We start from the raw sequence: 20057 nt of genomic DNA on the forward strand, positions 1-20057 counted from the left end.
ATATAGGTCTCTTTGGTCCTTCTTCGCTTCAAGCCATAAAAATACTTAAGTCTCTATCACTCTAACAGTTTTTCTTCAACCTATCTAGCCCCCAAACCACCATCATCGCTCTCTTTCTATTCCATAAAACTTAAGAGGCTTTCTCTCCTTCGTTGACACTTCTAGTCTACTATAGTCTGGCTTGTATGACCACTGGTCTTTTGAAACCGCTCTAGCAAATGTCAGCAGCAGTTTCCTAATTGCTCATGCCTTTTCCACTTCTTCTTCCTGAGGCATCTGTGCTACAGAACACTCCCTCCTCCTTTGTCTTCCATGGCACCATCCTGTCTTGGTTCTTTCCTTGGCCTATTTCTGAAAGCAAGTTCATAGCTACACATTACTTCCCTCTCTCTCCTCAAATACATACCTTCTCTAGGATAATATTTGTTGCAGTCATTTTTGAGTTATCTTGGACTCTTCCTTCTCCCTTTTGCCTCACATAAATGGTTATCTATTTTCTTTCCATATATAAAGTCTAGCCCATACATACCTGGTTGTAAGCAGATGCCCCACCTTCGATCATATTCATAATCTAAGGTGGTTGCACACCATGGCCCACCATAATTTTTATCAAAAATGCACTCATGATGCCAGGTCCCATTAACTAAGAATGGAAATTCACAAGGTCTTCCATAGGAGTTCCCGTTTCTGGTATAGATCTCTGTGGTGTGGGGAGGAAGTAGAGGAAAGGAAAATTAAAAACTGGACAATCACCTTCAGTTAACTGATTCCTAAATTTTCTGTGGAAGAAAGATTGCTGTTTTCACTTAAGAGAATATAGTATCGGGGTGCCTGCGTGGCTCAGTGGGTTAAAGTCTCTGCCTTTGGCTCGGGTCATGGTCTCGGGGTCCTGGGATCAAGCCCCGCATTGGACTCTCAGCTCAGCGGGGAGCCTGCTTCCTCCTCTCTCTCCTCCTGCCTCTCTGCCTACTTGTGATCTCTGTCAAATAAATAAATCTTAAAAAAGAAAAAGAGAGAATATAGTATCTAAGTGGGCTGCACAGTGTGAAAATTCAGAGCATGGATGCAGCATTCAGCTCTGAACTTAAATGCTGGCTCAACTGTGTGGCTGTGGACAAGCTCTCAGACTTTTATTACACAGCCTCAGTTTCTATATTTGAAAGTTAGGAATGATAGTATCTAGCTCATAGGTTTGTTTAAGAGGATTCAATGAGATAATCCATGGAAAGCTTCATTTATAGTGGTGTGGTGAAGAGCTAAATGGTCTCGGCTTGATCCAGCACAGATAAACTGATTACCATGGGGGTGGTAGAAGGCAGAGGTGCCCTGCCTGAGACTAAACTTACATTCTTATTTTCTTTTCTTTAGTAAGAGTGGGGCCAGAAAAATACCTTGGAATCACTGAAGGTGGGTGTGGACTTTGAAACAACTGTAGTTAGACAGATGGACACATAGCCCCATTGTTCACAGATTGGTGGTAGAATTGAGGTTGTGCATTTCGAGGAAGTGGGAGAAAGAACAGCTGGATCTCTGAGAAGGTTCTTGGAGAGGAGCAAGGCATGGTAATTCAGGTTATAAAAGAACCAGCTTTAGCTGGGCAGTCAAGGGACTAGCTGGTGGCCAGCAAGGTAGCAGAACTAGTTTTTCATTTTAAAAATTTCCCTGGTACGTGGAGAGGAGCTGAAAAATTATTCCGACCTCAAGCATGCCTAGAAATACTAAAGGAAGTGCTCAATACTTTTTTGGGTAACAGTTCTCTTGGAAAAGTGTTTTTATAGAACAGCTAACTGTGTATTTATTTTGGTTACCTTTATCCATTTCCTTAGTTTGTTTAAAACCAAGGACATTATCAGATCAAATAACGGCTATTAGGGGAAGCATAATGATCAGATCCTATCACCATTTATCCGGCTATTAGGGTCCATTAAAATGTCTCACAGATTTGCTTAAAGTGTGCTGAAGATGGTATTTGATTCCACATTCTTTATCATTCTCAAATGTTCATTTAACTGAAATATGATACTTAACAGTTTCAAATATATTAAGCAGCAGTAGAGCAAAAAGTAAGAATAATCTAGATGCTTTTATTTGCAAACTATCTTTTAAGGAATATTGGTTTTGTTTTCCTCTGACAAATGATTTTAGACAGGATATTTCTGTTAAAGAGTAATTTGATCTTATATTTTACAGGGAACCTGCTTATTACCTATATTTCATTTTTTAAAAGATTTTATTTATTTGTCAGGGAGAGAGAGAGAGCAAGCACAGGCAGGGGGAGTGGCAGGCAGAGCAGGCAGAGGGAGAAGCAAGCTCCCTGCTAAGCAAAGAGCCCAATACAGGATTTGGTTCCATGACCCGGGAATCATGACCCGAGTCAAGGCAGCTGCTTAGCGGACTGAGCCACCCATGTGTCCCCCTATGTTTCATTTTTAATGATAACTAAGCTCCCAAAAGCTCATGACCACTTCTCTTCCCATATCATAGCATTTAGAAGGAGTCCCTGAGCCCAGCAACCATTACTTGAAGAACCATCGGTTCCTTCCTAAAAATCCTGTGTTTCTGTTATACCAAGCACTTTCACATAACATTTCTTTCACTTCCTCTTCACCATAAACCTGTAAGATTAATAGGGCAAGTATTACACTTTTTTGTGAAATACCCATTTTTACAGTGAAGTTAAGTAAGACATTCAGTAAACTGTAAGTGACAGGGATGAGGACAGGCTCTCTCGTTAGAGTACTTGACATGTTAAGGACAATTTGTGACTTTAATGGCTGCCTTCTCAGGTTTCAAGTTATGTTTCATAGCTCAAAGCTGAGCTTCAATTAAAAAGCTCTCCTAGTCACAACATGCTTTGAAGAATGATAAGCATATAACCGAAACCACATCAGTAGCAGCTAAATTATGCTAACTATTCAGGAAGAGTTTTATTCTCACACATTCTTCACTGCTACTGGACCTCTTAAATCCATGTGTTTCTCTAGGGAGACAGGCTTTTCTTGTCTTCTTCCATCTTCTTTCCATCTTCTATGTGAATTTATGATGACAGCACTCTTAAAACAACAGCATATTCTGCAGTAGGTACTTTGTGAGTTGAATTTGTGAGTTGAATCACTTACATGGAAAACTAACATTAATTTTTCCATTGAGGCAAAATGGCTTCAGTGGTTAAAGAGGTGGGCAGGCTCCTAAGAGTTGTTCAAAATGTAGACAGTTCAGTCAATTTCCTCTGGATTTGCCAAATATTCATACTTGAAGAGTATGAGTGAGCTCAAGATATCTTAATGATTGATATAAATGCATATCTGGATGCTAGCCAGAAGCAATCCCTTCGTAACATTTATACAACTGAAGTTTTCTCTGTGATGAATCTGACTCACACAGGGTCGGGGTTGGAGAGAAAGGCAACCCAGAACACAATGACAAATAATTTTTCTTATATTAAAAGTAAAAAATATAGAGCAAAAACCAAGGGAGAAATAAAAAAGCTGTATTTGGGGAGTTCAATCACAGCTTTGATTGGTAGCTTTGCTCTAACAACTTGGATAAACTTGGACTTCACTCTACTGGGACTCAGGTTATCTTATCTTTCTTATCTCTACACTGCTAGACAAAGGGTGGGGCAGGAACCAATAAATGGAGTCTGACACAAAAGGTCCCAGATAAAGTCCTTAAAACAGCAGTCTCTAGGGGCACCTGGGTGGTACAGTGGGTTAAGCCTCTGCCTGTGGCTCAGGTCATGATCCCAGGGTCCTGGGATCGAGCCCCAAATCGGGCTCTCTGCCTGGAGAGAGGCCTGCTTCTCCCTCTCTCTCTGCCTGCCTCTCTGCCTGCTTGTGATCTCTCTCTCTGTCAAATAAATAAATAAAATGTTAAGAAAAGAACAAAACAGTAGTCTCTAATCTAAGAAGAGGAAAGGACTATGTAAATTTAAAAGAGTAAAACTGCCAGAACTTAATACGTGATTAAATTTAAATAATGAGAGAGGAAAGCAGGACACTTTAAGGTGACTTGTAGATTCCTGACATTCACCACTTAGATGGTATTAATCACCTGGAAAGAAATGGAGAAAAGGAGGCAGGTTTAACACTGGCTTTTGTGCAAATTAAAACTTGAGGTATGTGGTGATGAATCAGAGCTGTGAGCCTTTTCTCAGAAATCTCTAAATTTCTTATTTGAAAATTCAGTTTTCCAAATATTGTATTCGGTAGGGTCAGGAAACACTTTCTGCCTGTGGGATCTTGCTGTGGCATTGCTGTTTTGCTCTCTTTGGGGTGGTACCCTAGGTAGATTCTTAAACTTTTTTGTGCTACTGATCATTTTGGCAGTTGTGTGACATGAGAAGATCCCTTTCTTGGGAGAATATTACAAATGCATAAAATAAAAACCATAGGATTAGAAAGAAAACTAGTTAGACTGAAATTTGGGGGACTGAGGGAATTTACAATTACAACCATATCCCTCAAAAGAATTTGGGGCAGGAGACAGAAAGAGCCCTGCCAAGAAAATTATCCTTTCTGATCTTTGAACAAATACAATGAAACAAGTCAAATCCAGTTCAAAAGGCATTTTCCTTTCATTCCATGTTCTCTCTTAGCTGCGAAGTTAGAGAAAAACTTTCAAAGGGCAAAATTTAAACTTGCCATTAAGTGGTATCCAGAAAGCAATTGTTTCTTTTTTTTCTTTCTAGGTTTTATTTAAATTCATTAGTTAACATATAGTGTATCATTAGTTTTAGAGGTAGAATTCAGTTTCATCACTAGTATTTAACACTCAGTGCTCATTAAAGCCCTCATTAAAGAGGGCAAATGGCCTCTTTAATGCCCATCTCCTCACCCACCTCCCCTCCAGCAACCCTCAGTTTTTTCCCTATAGTTAAGAATCTCTTACAGTTTGCCTCCTACTGTTTTTATCTTATTTTTCCTTCCCCTATGTTCATCTGTTTTCTTTCTTAAATTCCACATACGAGTGAAATCATATGGTCATCTTTTTTGACTGACTTACTTTGCTTAGCATAATACATTTTAGTTGTATCCATATCATTGCAAATGGCATTCTTTTGATGGCTGAGTAGTATTCCATCATATATATAGGAAGGAGCTGACTAGCATAAACAGACTTGTTCAACTACTCAAGAACTGAGGATTAAAGAAAAGGAAATCCCCATCTCTAATTCTCTAATCTAATATTTTCCCATAAGATTAGAACCTGATATCTCAGAAATGGATGCATCTTCAGTAGGAAACAGAATTACTGTATGAGAGAAATTTGTGCAGATAACTGGAACTCTAAGGGGCCAAATTTAGCTTAAATGAGCTTTGGGAGAAAAGAAAAATCTCTGTAAAGCTAAGGAAATTACAAAGAAGAGTAAAGGTGAGATAATAGTTAAGACTTAGAAAAGTTATTAAATATATATTTATATATCAACATTTCATGTAATTTTAGAGCAACATGATAAAAAAGGTTTGCTTGGATGATAACTAATTACATTTAGAGGTTTAAAAAAATAAACCTACTCATTTCTTTTTTAAGTCGGCTCCCTGCTCATCATGGAGCTCAATTCATGGAGCCCAACGCAGGGCTAGAACTCATAATCCTGAGATCAAAACCCGAGATGAGATCAAGCTGGACACTTAACCAACTGAGCCACCCAGGAGCCCCAACTGACTTATTCTTTTTAAACTTGGAAATTTGTTATAATCTAGTTTCTAGACACAGCATAAAGTTCAGGATCAGCTCCCTCATAGGCAATATTCATATATAGTTGACCCTCAAATAACATGGGTTTGAACTGCAAAGGTCCATTTATATGTGGATTTTTTTCTATAAATACAGTACAGTACTGAAAATGTATTTTCTATTCTTTATGGTTTATTTTTGTTTGTTTGTTTGTTTTTTGAGACAGAGAAGGAGAAGGCACACCCATGCGTATCTGAGTGGCGGGGGAGGGGCTGAGGGAAAGGGACAGAGAATCTTTTTTTTTTTTTTTTTTTAAATATTTTATTGATTTGACAGACAGAAATCACAAGCAGGCAGAGAGGCAGGCAGAGAGAGAGGAGGAAGCAGGCTCCCTGTGGAGCAGAGAGACCGACGCGGGGCTCGATCCCAGGACCCTGAGATGATGACCTGAGCCGAAGGCAGAGGCTTTAACCCACTGAGCCACCCAGGCGCCCCAGGGACAGAGAATCTTAAGCCAAGCTCCACGCTTAATGCACAGCCAGACCTAGGCCTCGATCTCAGCACCAAGAGATCCTGACCTGAGCTGAAACCAAGAGTCAGACCCAGGCATCCCTCCTTATGATTTTCTTAATAGCATTTTCTTTCCTCTAGCTTATCTTATTTTAATACTACAGTATGTAATACATATAGCATACAAAAATACATGTTAAGCAACTGTTTACATTGTCCATAAGGCTTCCAGTTAACACTAGGCTGTTAGTAGTTAAGTTCTGGGTGAGTCAAATTTTTAACTGCAGGGGGGGCAGATTTTATTTATTTATTTGACAGAGAGAAATCACAAGAGAGGCAGGCAGAGAGAGAGGAAGGGAAGCAGGCTCTCCACTGAGCGGAGAGCCCGATGTGGGACTCGATCCCAGGACCCTGAGATCATGACCTGAGCTGAAGGCAGCAGCTTAACCCACTGAGCCACCCAGGCGCCCCAAACCTTCACATTATTTAAGGGTCAGGTGGACTTATTTTTGAAAGCAATTGAGAAAAAAGTCCACTCTTAAAATCATAAATACAAACATCAAAGTGTGACAGCCATGCCAAAAATAAAAACAAACTCACATGAGGTCTTCAAGTTTTTCAATTACATAAAAACATGTAGACAAGGAGAAATACAATTTCCTTTATTTTTTCTTTTTTTCTTCTTTTTATACTTTGAATAGGTTTGATTTTATTAGGTCATTTGAATTTCATCCTGCATGAAGGAGTTCTTGTTACTCTAACGTCTTCTTTGCTCTGGAGTTCAGAATGTAATCACAGGAAATACATATGCTCATGTATCATAGAGATTCCAAATCCCAGGTTTACTACAGAGTGACTGTAGTCTGACAAGGCACCCAACCCCTCCTAGCCTTACCTGTAAAAGGGGAAAAGTAGCACCAATGTCACACAGGTAGCTCAATGATAATGCACAGTGCCTGGTATTGAATGCTAGCTCACTGCCCTTACCAATGCATGACTTTATTTGTGATCAGTTGTGCATGTTCAATGTCACATTTACCAAATACAATGGCAAATGAATCAAAGTTCCTCTCCAATACTCACCATGATAAGGCTGGTCACAGAGGTTTTCCTCTGTGCCTCCTTTCTTCCACACATCAGATGAATTTGTACTTGCTATAGCATGTCCATTCTTCAGGGCCAATCTGTACTGGGCAGCTCCATACAGAGAGTGGTGCTCACATTTCCACCACAGTAAGGCACTGGAGTCGCAGCTGAACATTCTCAAGGAATCTGTGGGTTTGGTAATATCTAGCCCAAGGCACTTCTGGGATTGCAAATGAAAGAGTCGATGCTGGGACACCCACTTCCATAACATGTCCCTACTTCCATCACAGTCTGTTGCTACTATCCAGTCATTCAGTGGCTTGATGCACTTGCCCATGTTTTCATTGATGATGGTGAATGGATCATTACCTGAGTCAAGACAGACAGTCAAAGAAGACATTTCAGAATTCTCGACTGTGTGGTTAGCCTTGGCCCTTCCTTGCAGAGGAGAGTCTGAGCACCACTCGACTATTCCCACCCTCCAACCTCTATAAACTGCAATGCACTACACGAAGTCAGAGGACACTGGTATGGGTTAAGAGCATGAGCTAGTCTGCCAGGTTCATACTCTGTCTCTGCTACATATTTCCCATGTGATCAGGGCAAGGTATTTAACCACTATACCTGTTTCCTCCTTTGTAAAATAGGACTTCATATGGGATGTTAAGTTAAAATGAGCTCATACCTGTAAAGCATTTAGAAGAGTATGTATATTTGTTATTGTTATTCTATGAAATAACCCCCCCCCCTTTATTTAATGAGATGAAGAAGCTCCTTAGTTTTCTTCTTCCTTAGACAGGTGGTCAATGAAAAATATCCTGAACTTATTCAGGACCATAGTTCTGTCTTGTTTATGCTTTGGCTACTATGGCAGGGCAAATTATTACATGGCATTAATGTGTCTCAGAGGAGGTGGGGAGACTTCTGAGGGCACAGAAGTAGAATAGTGGGGTAAAGGGATGAGAGGAAATGAAGGTCTGGATACTAAGGATAGGAGAGAACTGTGGTCTCCACCATAGCACCTTCAGGAACATGATGGGAAGCCCGTGGGGAGGGGCTAGTGGGGGAGGCTGCTGACTCTGTGGATCACCTAGGGAGGTTGAACCTGAGCTCCAGAAATGACCTGAATACAGAATTCACCACCCAGTAGGTTTGGACAGTAGGAAACTCAGAAGTGTAAGCTGAAAGCTAAAGGAGGACCTCCCTGAATATTTTCCTGGCAATTTCTCATGAATTAGAGAGACCTCAGTGATGACAGAAACTGAAGTTCTGTTAACTTGGTGGAATGGAGCTACAGAAAATATTTATTTTCATTTTATAAAAATGAAGTAATGCATTGTTATTGCACACCTGAGTTTGTGGAATAAGATTCACATCTGTAACAACAAATTATAATTGAATAATTTGGCCAGTGCTTTTACAAAGAAGCATTTTTTTGAAGTCATAGCACAAAAGTCCATGTTGATGAGAAAAAAACTGAAATATCTTAGACAAATTTAAACAATCATTGCCAATAAACCAAAGGGTTCAGCAAAAGGCCCTATAAAACTTTAGTTCCCAGAAGGCACTTTCATTTTGACGCCAGCTTCTAATCACTGATTTTACTGATGAAAGATACCTTTTCTAATAATAATTCACAGGCTTTTAGAGTTAAAAATTCTCATGCTAAGGACTTGAGGGGAAATTTCATTATGTAAATAATAACTATAAAATTAAGTCAAGTTTCAGCTTGAACTTTAAAGAGAATTTTTGTTGTTTTAAACAGCAGCAGCAGCAGCAACAAGAGAAATAATAGAAACAACCACAAAATGCTGTAAAACATTAAGTTACTTTTGCTCTCAAATCTGTATTTTAAAATATTACACAGGACTGCAGCTAGGTGTCCTTGTCATAGCAGCTTCCATCCCTCACTCTTCCTTCCTCCACATCTCTCTGCCATTCTCTAATTTATGGACACCATTTGGGAAGACAGTTAATAAGAAAAGGAAAACATACTATCTTAGATTATCACTCACAGTTTCTCCAATGCCCTTCCATATATTCAATATCCACTCAGACCCATGAGGGTCTTTCAAACCATTCTCTCTTTCCCAAACTATTCTCTCTCACTTCTCCAAAAATATCTTGCATTTCAAAGTATCAGCAATTACTGCAGAAAAAAAGAAGTTGGCTTCTGCAGGAGAATAGGCATCCACCACCCTTCCTGGAACCTTCCCCTCCCTTGCCATGTGTTCTCATTGCTCTCTTTTCTGGGCACTTTGCTCTGTGTCCTTTGAACCCAGATAGGTGAACTGGGTTAGCAGCAACTTTGCTACCTTTGCAGTTTGGAGTTCTAGACTTCTCAAGTTGCCATTGCAGAATCCAATAGATTAGCCACAGCTGTTAGTATAGTGGAATAAGCAGTGAAATAAGGAGTTCGATGTCCTAGATTGACATCTACCTCAGCTACCAGTTAGCTGGGGACCTTAGGGAATTCACTTAATCTCTCCAGGGTCTATGTATCTCCAAATACAAGATGAAAGCGAGAAATATAAGATATCTATGCCACTTCCAGTACTCACATCCTATGTTTCCACAAGATAACAGTTCTCCTAGTCTTGCAGGTTTTACCAGTCTTTGCAAGTTCATTGTATATTGTTCTTGAACAGATGTTCATAACTTTATTATGCCATGCTAATGCTAGTAGCATTTTAGATCATTTGAATCCCATTACTATCAAGCATGTGCACTTAGGTAACAGTGATGCTTTGTAAATACTTTTTATAGAAGAGAAAAAAAATTCACCATTTCCCATTTACTATAGGTTTTACTTCTAGGATACCCATAGACTTAATAAGCTTGTAGAAACTCTGAAAGACTACAGGAGAGATGTGGAGTAGCATGGAGAAGCTATGTTAAAGAGGAGTTGCCAAACTTACCTAATTGCAACATCTATGGTCATAAATACTTGCCTTATTCTAATCTGCTTTTTAACCAAATTAAAATCAATATGTATTATCAATATGTATAATCAATGTTTGACATCTATAGTGGTCACTTAGCACAGACATTAATTATTGATATGATTTAAGGAAACTTGCCATTAGCCTTCATACATAATGTATGTCTAAGCATTCATACATAATATGTAAGGTAGGGAGAGTCTTGTCTTCTCCTGATTTTCCCCCTCTTTCCATACTCTTAGCAGAAGCTATTCAGTCTGCCTCAGTCCTGTGACCCTATTGGGATGGTAGACTGAAGAATGGGAAGGACTGAAAATAATCCCTTTTTAAAGAAAATTTATTAAATAAGGGTATATAAAATATTTCAGAAATGTATTACACTTTGAAAAGGTAATTACAGAGCAACTTATAAACAGATTCTTTATTGATAATCTTATGTTGCATCTTGTTCATCTTACCTTATATTGGTCCTAAATGGAATTTTAATGTTTACCTCCACATACAATACTTGGGCAAATCTAAAAGGCAGAGGTTGATGAAAAGGAGCCTCATCATCCCTAGTAGCAATTTTTATATGCTTCATTTTATATAAATATTCTAGTGGTGTCTGAGAGGAAATAACCAAGTAACATTATCATATACTGAAAATGAATTTTTAGTATGCCACATCCGTCAAAGGAAAACCATCTCCTATTGTCTAATCATTAGGTAACTTCTGTCTTTCCTAAACCAAAGAGCTTTGCACGTTCCAAAGAGAACTTGGACATCAACATTTTATAATCACAGACAAATGGAGAGGGAGATGGAGGCAGAAAAATGAAGACTGCAGCATTTTTAGTTTCAGGGGTACTTCTACAGCTCACAATGTTAAGCATTTTGTGGAGTCACCACCCGTATGCAGAGTGTATAGGTGGACTAGGAAAGAATCAGAATCTGGGTTTGCCAGTTCAGAAACAGATCCCGAAGTGACCTTGGGTTTATGACAATCTACTAGGGCATAGAAAGCTTTGGGGTTCAGATTGGGTGGTGTGGGCTGGTGAGAACCTAGGAGTGCCAGAAGGATTGTTTTACTTCAAGCTGTTAGCTCTCCAAGGAGGCAAAAAAGTAAACTAAGAAATTGGCATTTCTCCAAGGACACAGAGAAACTCCTTCAGCACCTGAGCAACCCAGACCATCTGCACAAACCTAGCTGCATGTGACAGAGTGCATGCCATTACCAGCATCGTGAAGCTGACACACTGCCCAACAAGTACTGAAAGGGCTGGAGTTTCAAACTTCCAGTACTTCCCCTGATGGGACCGCAGGTCTGTCTGAGGGTGTGTGTAAGCTGGCCAGAGCAGTTGCTAAGGGTGAGGAAGGGTGAGGAAGGTATTTGATTTGAAGGAAATCAAATACCTATGAGGACCTAGTGAAGGGAGAATGGAGTTAAGCTGGTGCTCTTTGCTTTTGGTTGATGAGAAAGGCCAGGGATTGCAGAGATTGCAAAAATTAAGGAAATTTTGAATTCCATGGGGGAGACAAAACAGTCAGACTAAAGCGGAAACAGATGGAAACCAAGACTTCAATGACTGAAAGGTTAGTGTGTTTTGACTGTAGTTCGTTATGGCAATGTAATTTTTTGCCCTGGATTGTGGGGCAAGTGGAATAGAACTCTCACAGCCACTAAAAGGCTTTTGGGAGTTTCCACCAGGGAGGGTAAAAGAAGAACAGAGAAGGGTGAGCCACCCAGACCATCTGCACACTAAAAATCCTTGATGTAGATAGGGTGATGTCACTGACACTCAGGGAAGCTTTTTCCCAACACTCTCTAAAAAAAGTCTAAATCTGGCAGTAACTTAGTTTAGCTGCCACAAGAAAACAAGAGCCACAGGGGGGAACCTACAGTTTTCAAAAAATTGCCTTGCCCATCTTTTACTTCCTCAAACAGGCAAGGTAACAGAAGTGGTAGGTGGTGAAGGCTCACTGACTGTCCCCCCCGTGCAGCGCAACCAAGAAAGTCCTCAGGGAACCCTTTGCCAAAGCGAAAAGAAAGTAAAAGCAAACTCCGGTTGCTGCCAGGGGCCATGGTGAGGCTGGCACTACCCAGAGCATCAGGGAAGGGACGGAATCTATTCCTGGTCCTGCTTCCGCAGTTAGAGGCAGGAAAGTGGTCCCCGGGCAAGGGACCAGCGCCCCAACGTGTGGCCCTAGGCCTTGAGGGATTGTTCTGGAGCTGATCAGCTTAGAAGAAAGGATCGCTGCTCAAGGCTTTCGGGGAGGGCATTATAACGGAATGATGATCATGGTCACTTTAGGAGACATAGCTCACGCGGACTTCTTTTTTGACGTGCACCTTTGGCAACCGTACAGCGAAGTCGGGCAATCGTTTATCACCCTTGGCGCTGTGATCAGACAGTTCCTCTAGACACTGAGTGGCCAAGGTGGCCAAGAGGCGAAGGAAGGGCGACACAGGCTAGTTGGAGTTTGAGGGGGAGCTGAGAACCTTTTACTCCAGGGAAGCAAAACTTTAGTGGCGAGAGGACCAGGAAGGGACAGGCGACCGGCGCAGAAGGCCGCGCGTCTTCTCTAAGGTGGCCTCTTCTTCAGCTTGAAGAAGGCCCTGCCCCTCCACGAACCACCCCGCCCTCCGCCCGGAGTCCGAGGGCTAGTGCCTTCTCCCCAGAACTCCCCTTCGGCTGGGTCACTTGTTGGACTCCTGACCCCCGAGGCAAGCAGAGGTGACAAGACCCGGAGCCCAGCCGGACCCCGAACTCAGGAAAGCCTGCAGACCCCACAACGTCGAGAGCCCCAGCCGCCCGCGGCTGACGCGCCCGCGGTTACCTGTACGACCAGAGGGCTCCGCCAGACCGAAGCTCCTGAGGAGCAGCACGAGGAGCTCCGCCGCGCGGCGAAGGGTCGTCCAGCGCCTCCTCATCCTGAGCCGGCCCAAGCTGAACAACCGGGTCTTCAGGCGCACGCGGCACCCACCCCTGCCGGTGCGCCCAGCCTGCGCTTTTGCCGCCAGCCTCCCCGGGGGTCCTGCCCCGCCCCCTCCGCCCTCGGCCAATCAGGCAGGGCGGGGCGGGGCAAGGGCGTGGAATTAGTGGCGGGAAGACAGCCAGCTGAGAGGCTCACCTTCTGGAGGGCCGACCCGCCGAGAGGCGGGAATTGCGCGCGGAGCGAGAGAGAGGAGGTCGCGCAGACTACTGGGCTTGGGGGTCCTGGCTCCCGCCTTTTCATCAGTAAAGTTGAGGAGACGCGGCACTTGCTGGGACTTGGCAACACCCTGGTGGTGGGTTGGGTCTGTTCAGGACCTTGTTCTCTGTGTAGTTCACCTCAGTGTGGGAGGACTTCATTGCCCAGCAGGGCTAGAAAGGCAACCACATCCTCTCCGTCCCCGAAGCGGAAGTCTGCACCCGTAGGGTTGCTCCTGCGGTCAAGCTAAAGAATCCAGGTGTCCTTGGTTGCGTCTTGTGTATTTCGGAGAGCGCCAACAAAGGCGCAGTAATGGCACGCTGCAGTTGCACCGCAATTGTTAAAGAATTACAAGCAAGAGCTATTTGAGTGACCCTACAATCAACACTTCCAACGATTTAGGCCTTATAACCATCTGATCTTCGCACGTAAGCTCTTTTCTTAATAATTAAATGAGAATCATCATCATCATCATCTGTAGAAATGTACAAGTCTGCACCCCAAACCAGCAATGTGAGAGTAATATTTATCCTCTCCCTGTGGGATCTGCAGTCATTATAAGTAGGCTGACCTAAGTTGCCTGGGTGTGAATGTCTTCTAATTTCAAACCTCATAAAAGCACACGGTGTGTACCCAGAATCACCTTCGTTGCTGTCCCCCAAGAGTGAATTCTTCCACAAGCAGAGGAGCATCTAGGTTACCTTTCCTGATTCCAACTACCAAGGCTTCGCTGATGGCTCCCAAATCTGCCTTGGTCAGTTCTCTCCCTACCTGGACCTTTTAGTTCAGTAGGTATATTAAGCACTTGACGTTATAGGGACCTCCTAGGATAAGATAAAAAGACAACATCCCTGCCTGCTCAAGTTTACTGAGTACTGGGGTAGACTGAGGCACACACAGTTTAACTCAGGGCAAAATGAATGGGGAGACTGGACAAAGCTTCAAGGAAGACGACACCTAAACTGGGCCTTGGGCAGTGGGTAGAAATTTGATCATGCACAGCTGCTTAGAGAAAAATAATGACAGAATGGCAGGAAATACAAAGCCGGGTCAGAAGAGGTCAGTCCAGTATGGCCACCCCGCAGGGTGCATATGTGTGCGTGTGTGTGCATGTGTTGAAGGTAGTTGTGGTGGAAGCTTTAGTGAAAATGACAACAGAGAGGTGAATTGTGGCTATTTTGTGAAGTGCTTTGAATATAATGCAAATGACATTGGTTTGATTCTCTAGAACTGGCCAGTGGAAAGTTCTGAGTAAAACAATCTGCTACTGCTCTGATCCCCTTTGCATTTGGGACTGCTTGCCTTTCTGATCCTGCCCAGCTTGGAGCTAGTTGAGGGCAGGAGTCTTACCTTCTCATTATACCTTCCTACATTGAGCACTAGGCTTGACCTCAGAGTAAGTGCTCTATACATATGAATTTACTTAATTAATAAATTCCTATAGTCACCACCTTAGGGTAGGGCTGCAAGAGCTCCTGCTTGCATTATGTTGCAGTAATTTCTCAACTGACCTTCCTGCCAGCAATTTCCCTCTCAGGCAAAGGAATCTTTTTTTTTTTTTTTTTAAAGATTTTATTTATTTATTTGACAGACAGAGATCACAAGTAGGCAAAGAGGCAGGCAGAGAGAGAGGAAGGGAAGCAGGCTCCTGAGCAGAGAGCCAGATGCGGGGCTCAATGCAGGGCTCAATGTGGGGCTCGATCCCAGGACTCTGGGATCATGACCTGAGCCGAAGGAAGAGGCTGTAACCCACTGAGACACCCAGGTGCCACCAGGCAAAGGAATCTTAAACACTGTTTGGAACATGTCATCTTTCTTCTACTCACATCCTTTCAGTGCTAACTGGGAGTTCAGGGGGGATTTTGAACCCCTGAAATTACATACTACTTTATGAATACACTTAAAATTTTTTTTTTTTTGAGAAAGAGAAGAGGTCCAGGGCTTTCGTGAGAGTCTCAAGGAAGCCCATAATACAAGAGGAAAACTTATGTAGGATAAAGCAAACCCCTCTACAATTTGAACTTTTACTTTTAATTACCTTCTTATGTCATGCCTTGGTTCAAGCAACCTGTCTGATCTGTCTTGCCTTTTCCTGTATCTGCCCATATATCCATATTTTCTCCAATCTAGAATGCCTCTTTTCCCTCTATCTTGTCTTAGTCCTACCCTTCCAGTTAAGACTCTGCTCAAATCTCATATTTTACATAAAATGTCTCTAAGAAGATTCCTAACCCTTGGGATTCCAAACATCTAGATAATGTTGTACACTGTGTTCACTTGGCATTTAACATGTATGCCTCCTGCTGCTTGAGTAGTTGCCCCTTACTTGCGGTTTTGCTTTCCGTGGTTTCAGTTACCCTCAGTCAACCACAGTGCAGATGATCCTTCTTCTGATGTGTGGTCAAAAGGTCAATAATAGCCTAAAACTATGTCACTACATCATTCAGCTCATTTCATCTTATCATGTAGTCATCTTGTAAGTTCCCGTCATCACTAGGAGGATGAGTATAGTATAATATCTTGAAAGAGAGAGAAAGAAGAGAGACGACATTCACCTTTTATTGCAGTATGTTGTTATAAGTGTTCACTTTTTATTACTAGTTACTGTTATTAATCTCTTAATCATACCTAATTTATGAATTAAGCTTTATCATTGTTATATATAGGAAAATTATAGTATATATAGAGATTGGTCCCATCCCAGGCATCTGTTGGGCTCTTAAAACATATTCCCCATGGATAAGGGGGGGACTACAGTACTTTTTCTGTAGTTACATGTGCACTGAAAGTCCACCTAGGATATATGTCTTAAATAACTATTTCCTATGGTGACAATAGCAACATATGTATCCTTCAAGTCTCACCTTGAATGTTACTTCCTCAAGGAAATCTTTCTTGACTCTGCAGTCTAGGTCAGCTTCCTCTGTGATAGGTTCTCAATGCATCCCACACTTTGTCTTGATAGTATTTAGCATCGCTGGATTAAACAATTATGTACTCACTCACTTGCGGAATGTCGATCTCCTTTTCCAGGCTGCCGGACGCATGAAGGCAGTGTCTGTTTAGACACTTCTATGTTTCCAGTACCTGGACCGTGATTTGCTGATTGAATGATTGAATAAATACATAGTAAGTGCCCCATAAAGGATAAATAAATAAATAAATACCTGGTAAATGCCTGGTGCAGGCAACAGGAGGTCTAGGCATTTTAAAAAGGGAGAAATCAGCTGGGTTGGATGGGTGGGAGGGTCTTCAAGCACCAGGATGAATGTGCTTGGATGAGTAACAGTCAGTAGATAGAGGTGTTGGGGAGGACACCACAAGGCTGAGGCAATGATGCGAGCAATATAACAGACATCTGCCAACCGCCAGGTGCCAGGCCGTTGTGCTGAGCATTTCCTGTGTGCTCTTGTATCTGATAATCAGCCTATGAATGAAATATAATCCTTATTTTATAGATGTGGAAACTGAGACAACATAAACAAGATTGATATAACTAGGCCAAGGTCAATAGATAAGTGAGAATACCAAAATGGAAATCTAACTATAGAACTTCCATGAATGTGTGAGCGTGTTAGTATTATTTTATTCCCAGTCACAGTTAGGAAGGGTGAACATGGGCTTTTAGATTTCTAAAGTGAAGTTTTTAATTATAAAATGTATCATACCTATAAAAGAGTAGCTAGACTCTGGGCCTCCTCCTGATCATGTCCACCTTACTCACACACAGAGGTAACCCTGCCTCAGAGTTATCATTCCTTTCTTTTTAGTCTCCCCATATATCTTAAGCTTCCCCTTAAATCGTCTATACAGATTTGCAAGTCTTTGAATTTTATGTAAGTAGAATCATTTCACCTTTTTTGGGGCACTTACCTTTTTTTGCTCAAAATCATGCCTGTGACATTCATCTGTATTGGTGTGTGTAGATACAGTTTGTTTATTTTTATGCAATGTTCCTTTATAAGAATAAAGCACACTTTATCCATTCTCTTGCTGGTGGACATTTGAGTAGGTTCCAGCTGGGTAATATGCTATAGTTAGCAAAGCTTCTTTGAACATTGTTGTATATGTCTCCTGGTGCATATGGCTAGATTTTCCTGAGAGTGTGTTCTTAGAAGTGGAATTCCTAGAGCATATGGTATGTTCAGCACCAACATCATTAGACAATGCCAATGTGCTTTCTAGCTTGCACTCCCAGTAGTATGTACAAACATTCCTGCTGCTGAATATCCTCAATACTTGGCATCTTAATAGTTTTGGCGGGGAGCAAAATGGTATCTCATTGTAGTTTAAGGTTGGATTTTTCTGATTACTAATGCCATTGAACGTGTTTTCCTATGTTTATTGGTTATTTGTATTTCCTTTTCCAAATTGTACTCAGGTTATTTGCCCGTTTTCTCTTAGATCCACTTTCTCCCCTCCCCTGCTTTGAATCTCAAAGGCCTACTCTGCATTCTCAGGCTCCCTTTTTCACTGTGTTCTGGTTAGGTTCAGCCAATGAGAGTTACTGGCAGGAAATGGAAGTCTGGGAGGGGGAGAACCCAAAGTGTTTCTCTCCTCTGTGCTTTGGGAGCATGTCAAGCAGTGGCTGTGTCTCTTCTGCAGTTTTAGCTCATACCTGGCAGCCCCACCCTTTGTGGTCCAGTTCCTATCACGCAACCGTGCTCTGCTTCCAGCATGTTTGGGTGGTTCCTTTTCCAAGGTTCTAGCTCCCACAGGGTAGCCCAAGCTCCTGTTGGGATAACACTAGTCCTTCTCTTTTCCTCAGGTTGTAGGGGTAGTAGTAGCTTCTTGTAATTGGTACTTTCTAGATAACCTCACTGGCACTTATTTTTAGGTCATTCAATATCTCTATAAGATGTTATTTCATTATATTAAATGTCTTCTATTGAACTACCTCGCATGGGTTTTGTTCTCCTTACTGGACCTTGGTGATACTAATTTAACATATGAAAGAATTTTACCTGAGACAGCATCCAAAACTGAGTAAGATTTGAACAAGAGAAATTACAAATGGAGCATATTTAAATGCATGAGGAGTCGTGGCATAAAGGAAGCCAGTATGGGGACGCCTGGGTGGGTCAGTTTATTAAGCATCTGCCTTTGGCTCAGGTCATGATCCCAGGGTCCTGAAATCAAGTCCCACATTGGGCTCCTTTGCTCAGCAGAGAGCCTGCTTCTCCCTCTGCCTACTGCTATCCCTGCTTCTGGTCTCTCTCCCTGACAAATAAATAAAATCTTTAAAAACATAAAAAAGAAAGAAAGAAAGAAGGCCAGCTAGTGTGGGATGCATTTTAACTGCAATTTTGATGATGCACAAAGATGATCCCAGGTGTAGTAAGGAGGCCACAGGGGGCCCAAGCAAGGGCTTGGTCTAAGAATAAATTTTAAATAATTCCCATAGCACCGTGATAATAAAGATTTGTATTTATTCCTGGTTATAACTAAACTCATGAGGACTATAATCATGGATACAGACCCCAAAGGGCAAATATAAGGTTGTAATTCTTAAAAAACAAAAGACAAAATTAAACAACTGCTTTTATTAAAATAAACAACTTACTCTGCAGACTTTAAATTGTAGAATTCTCAGATGAGGAAATGTTCCATCAGTATGTCTACAGAACATTGACAGAAGGAACTGGAAAGAAGCCAATGTGTCTTACTCATTCACTTACTTAGCTTAACCTCACACACAGACACCAAGGGACTATGGAATTACAGAGTTCACAGAGAATTTTGGAGTCCATCATCTGCCCTCCCATTTTATGGACAAGGAAACTGAAGTTCAGATGGTTCAGTGACCTTTGTCAATATAAGAAGCGCAAGAGAAGTTAGATGCAGACCCCTGAGATTCGTGAGAAGACTCCCAAAACACCAATGAGAGCACCTTAGGGCTGGTTACCTGCCTCTGATAGAAGCAGGGGTGAAATTTCCTTATGAGGTGATGATGCAGGGTGGGTCATAGGTTAAGAGGAAGCTGGTGTTGGTAAGACTTGTGTATTTGGTAGGAGAGTGTTGCAAAGATCAGTAATGTGTTTTGATCAAGAGTGCAACACCTCAAGCACGGTGGGAATTCCCTAGAAAATATTTTTGTCAAAGGTGTGTTCTCTGGAAAATAAGGAAGTAATTTTAATGATACAGATGATTTTCTAGATGTGGGAAATGTGGTGAAGGATTAAGTCTTGATATTGGCATGCGATCACTATGTTTTGGCAGGGAGGCAAGAATAAGGGTGATATGTTTGCTTTTTACTTGTGTAATTTGAAGTTCTTTCCTCAGAATAACCAAATCCATTGCAAAAATATGTTCTAAGAAAACAACAGTACAAATGATAAATAACCTAAGCCCTGGAGTCCTTGCTCCTCAGGGAAACTGGTCAGGTATATACTTTAGAACAATTATTTTCCTGACTTTAGCAGAAGGTAGTGAAGAAACCAGAGTGTGATGTGAGTCTCCTTCAAAGCTGACTCATAACTCAGGACCACCTAACTTGTTAGTTAAGGGTAAGGTTAAGATACCTTACCTTCATTAAGGTTGCCTTAGTTTAGGTAAGAATGCTGGCTGACTTTTATTTATTTATTTATTGTTATTTGTTTATTTTATTTATTTATTTATTTATTGTTATTAAATCTTTTTTTAAAATTTCTTTTCAGTATAACAGAA

The 20057-nt window shown here is 41.6% G+C and overlaps 1 protein-coding gene across 2 annotated transcripts in view; it reads right to left on the reverse strand.

Moving 5' to 3' along the window:
* LY75 (lymphocyte antigen 75) overlaps window positions 1-13211 on the reverse strand; it is a 132383-nt gene extending 119172 nt beyond the window's left edge. For both annotated transcript variants that reach the window (XM_046018802.1, XM_046018803.1), the window contains exons 1-3: window positions 13038-13211; window positions 7273-7644; window positions 530-700 (exon numbers count right to left, since the gene is read on the reverse strand). In XM_046018802.1, coding sequence (XP_045874758.1) covers window positions 530-700; window positions 7273-7644; window positions 13038-13131 — 637 coding nt within the window. In that variant the 5' untranslated portion in view covers window positions 13132-13211. The remainder of the gene's footprint in view (window positions 1-529; window positions 701-7272; window positions 7645-13037) is intronic.
* Between the last annotated feature and the right edge of the window lie 6846 nt (window positions 13212-20057).

Source organism: Meles meles, chromosome 9 (assembly GCF_922984935.1).
Source record: "Meles meles chromosome 9, mMelMel3.1 paternal haplotype, whole genome shotgun sequence".
NCBI classification, from domain to species: Eukaryota; Metazoa; Chordata; class Mammalia; order Carnivora; family Mustelidae; genus Meles; species Meles meles.